General features: G+C 40.5%; 1 protein-coding gene across 1 annotated transcript; it reads left to right on the forward strand.

Annotated features, from left to right (window-relative positions):
* The first annotated feature begins 688 nt into the window (after positions 1–688).
* On the forward strand, positions 689–1,817 carry LOC136239239 (uncharacterized). Its single transcript, XM_066029967.1, has 3 exons — positions 689–903; positions 992–1,283; positions 1,341–1,817. The coding sequence occupies exons 1-3, from the start codon at positions 689–691 to the stop codon at positions 1,815–1,817; spliced, it is 984 nt and encodes a 327-aa protein (XP_065886039.1).

Raw genomic sequence — 1,817 nt, forward strand, 5'->3', positions numbered from 1 at the left:
CACCCCAAGCTACTTTTGGGATGGAAAAGCCAATATGGAATACCTATATCTCACACTGGAGACACACTCAAAAGTGTAGGTACATTTCCTCCCCTGCGATGTACACATTTGCAGTAAAAAACCTACCTACTTTTAAAAATGTTTTACTTTATGTCTCCTAAACCTAGGGGGTGGGGCTTGGGTGCGGAGAATGACACTATCATCAACCACATGGCTCTTCATTGAATCTTTTGTGCATGCGTTAACACAAGACTCTAACTGATGTCCATTCCTATAATGCCGTAGCTGCTCCTTGATGGTATTACCCTCCCCCACCTTTGCGCAATTGGCTTCCAACATTAACCTCATTTAACAACCATATAAACTCTAGGATATAAACAATTCTAACAAACATGAATAACAGTTTACGTGCAAATATGACTAATCTAAAGCAACGATAGACCACAAAGTCACTCCATTGTTAGCAAAATATATTATTATGTGTATGAATAACTTACAATCTGTAATTGACTACAAGTGAGGATCGTGTGACAGACTATCATACATACACACACGAGATGTATTAACATAAGTTAGGCTTTGCTAATTGCTGCACGTAGTTGTATCTTGTTTGTACTTGTTCACACGTAGTTTATCTTGATGAGTTATTATTAGCCGCTGCTTAATAGTACATGGTGACAGGTTAGGGATGGCCAATCTCCACTTGAAATTTCCTTCGTCTTTTCCGTTTTCACGTCCCAACGAATGGCCCAGTTGGAAATGTCGTTTTGAACAGTTTTGTCTGGCGTCCGGGCTATCAACAGAAGACGATCTGAGACAGATCAGTGCACTACTTTATTGTATGGGGGAAGAGGCGGAAGACATACTAAATTCTATGAACATTTCCAACTCAGATAGAAAGAAGTATGATTGAGTTATTGCCAAGTTTGACAGTTTTTTCAAAGTCAGGTAGAACGTCATATTTGAGCATGCACGTTTTTAACCGATGTAGCCGATTAGAAGGGGTGTCAGTGGAGCAGTTTATCATTACTTTATACAAGCTGGCAGACAGTTACAACTTTCGTGACTCACAAATGAGAGATGAAATGATCCATGATCGCATTGTAGTAGGCATTCGCGACAGTACCCTCTCAGAACACCTGCAAATGGATGCTGACTTAACTCTACACAAAGCAAAGAAACTTGTCAGACAATGCGAGGCAGTCCAAGAACACCAAGTGATTTTAAAGAATGGCAATTTTCAGACATCAGAAATGCCTATTGACTATGTAGGCTCCAGAAAGGCAAGCAAACAACCATGAATACAACATCATCACAAATAAGCTAAGAATACTAAGCAGCACAATAACAAGTGTCCTAGATGTGGCAAGGAGCCCCACTCAAGAATTTCATGCCCTGCCAAGGAGGCTGTATGTCACAATTGCAAGAAGAGAGGCATTTTAGCTCTCAGTGCTTCAAGAAGGCAATGTCAAATGTTACAGATACAGCAACACATTCTGAAGACTCTAGAGACTGTGAGTATTTTGACACCAGTTTTCTGGGAACAGTTGATGCAGAGGGCCACAGTTCCTACAGTTCTGGTAAACAACCAACCTGTTTCATTCAAAATTGACACAGGTACTGAAGTGTCAGTCATTAGTGAAAACATTTTCAGCAATTCCTTAAATGGCATTAATGTGCAACAGACAACCAAAAGATTGTGTGGGCCAGACCAGAAACTTTTGGAGGTACTGGGGGAGTTGTTAGCAACACTATCTTACAACAACAACTCTTGTAGCCAGCAAGTCTATGTGGTCAGACTACCTGTAACATTGTAA

This window comes from Dysidea avara, chromosome 11, assembly GCF_963678975.1.
Source record: "Dysidea avara chromosome 11, odDysAvar1.4, whole genome shotgun sequence".
NCBI classification, from domain to species: Eukaryota; Metazoa; Porifera; class Demospongiae; order Dictyoceratida; family Dysideidae; genus Dysidea; species Dysidea avara.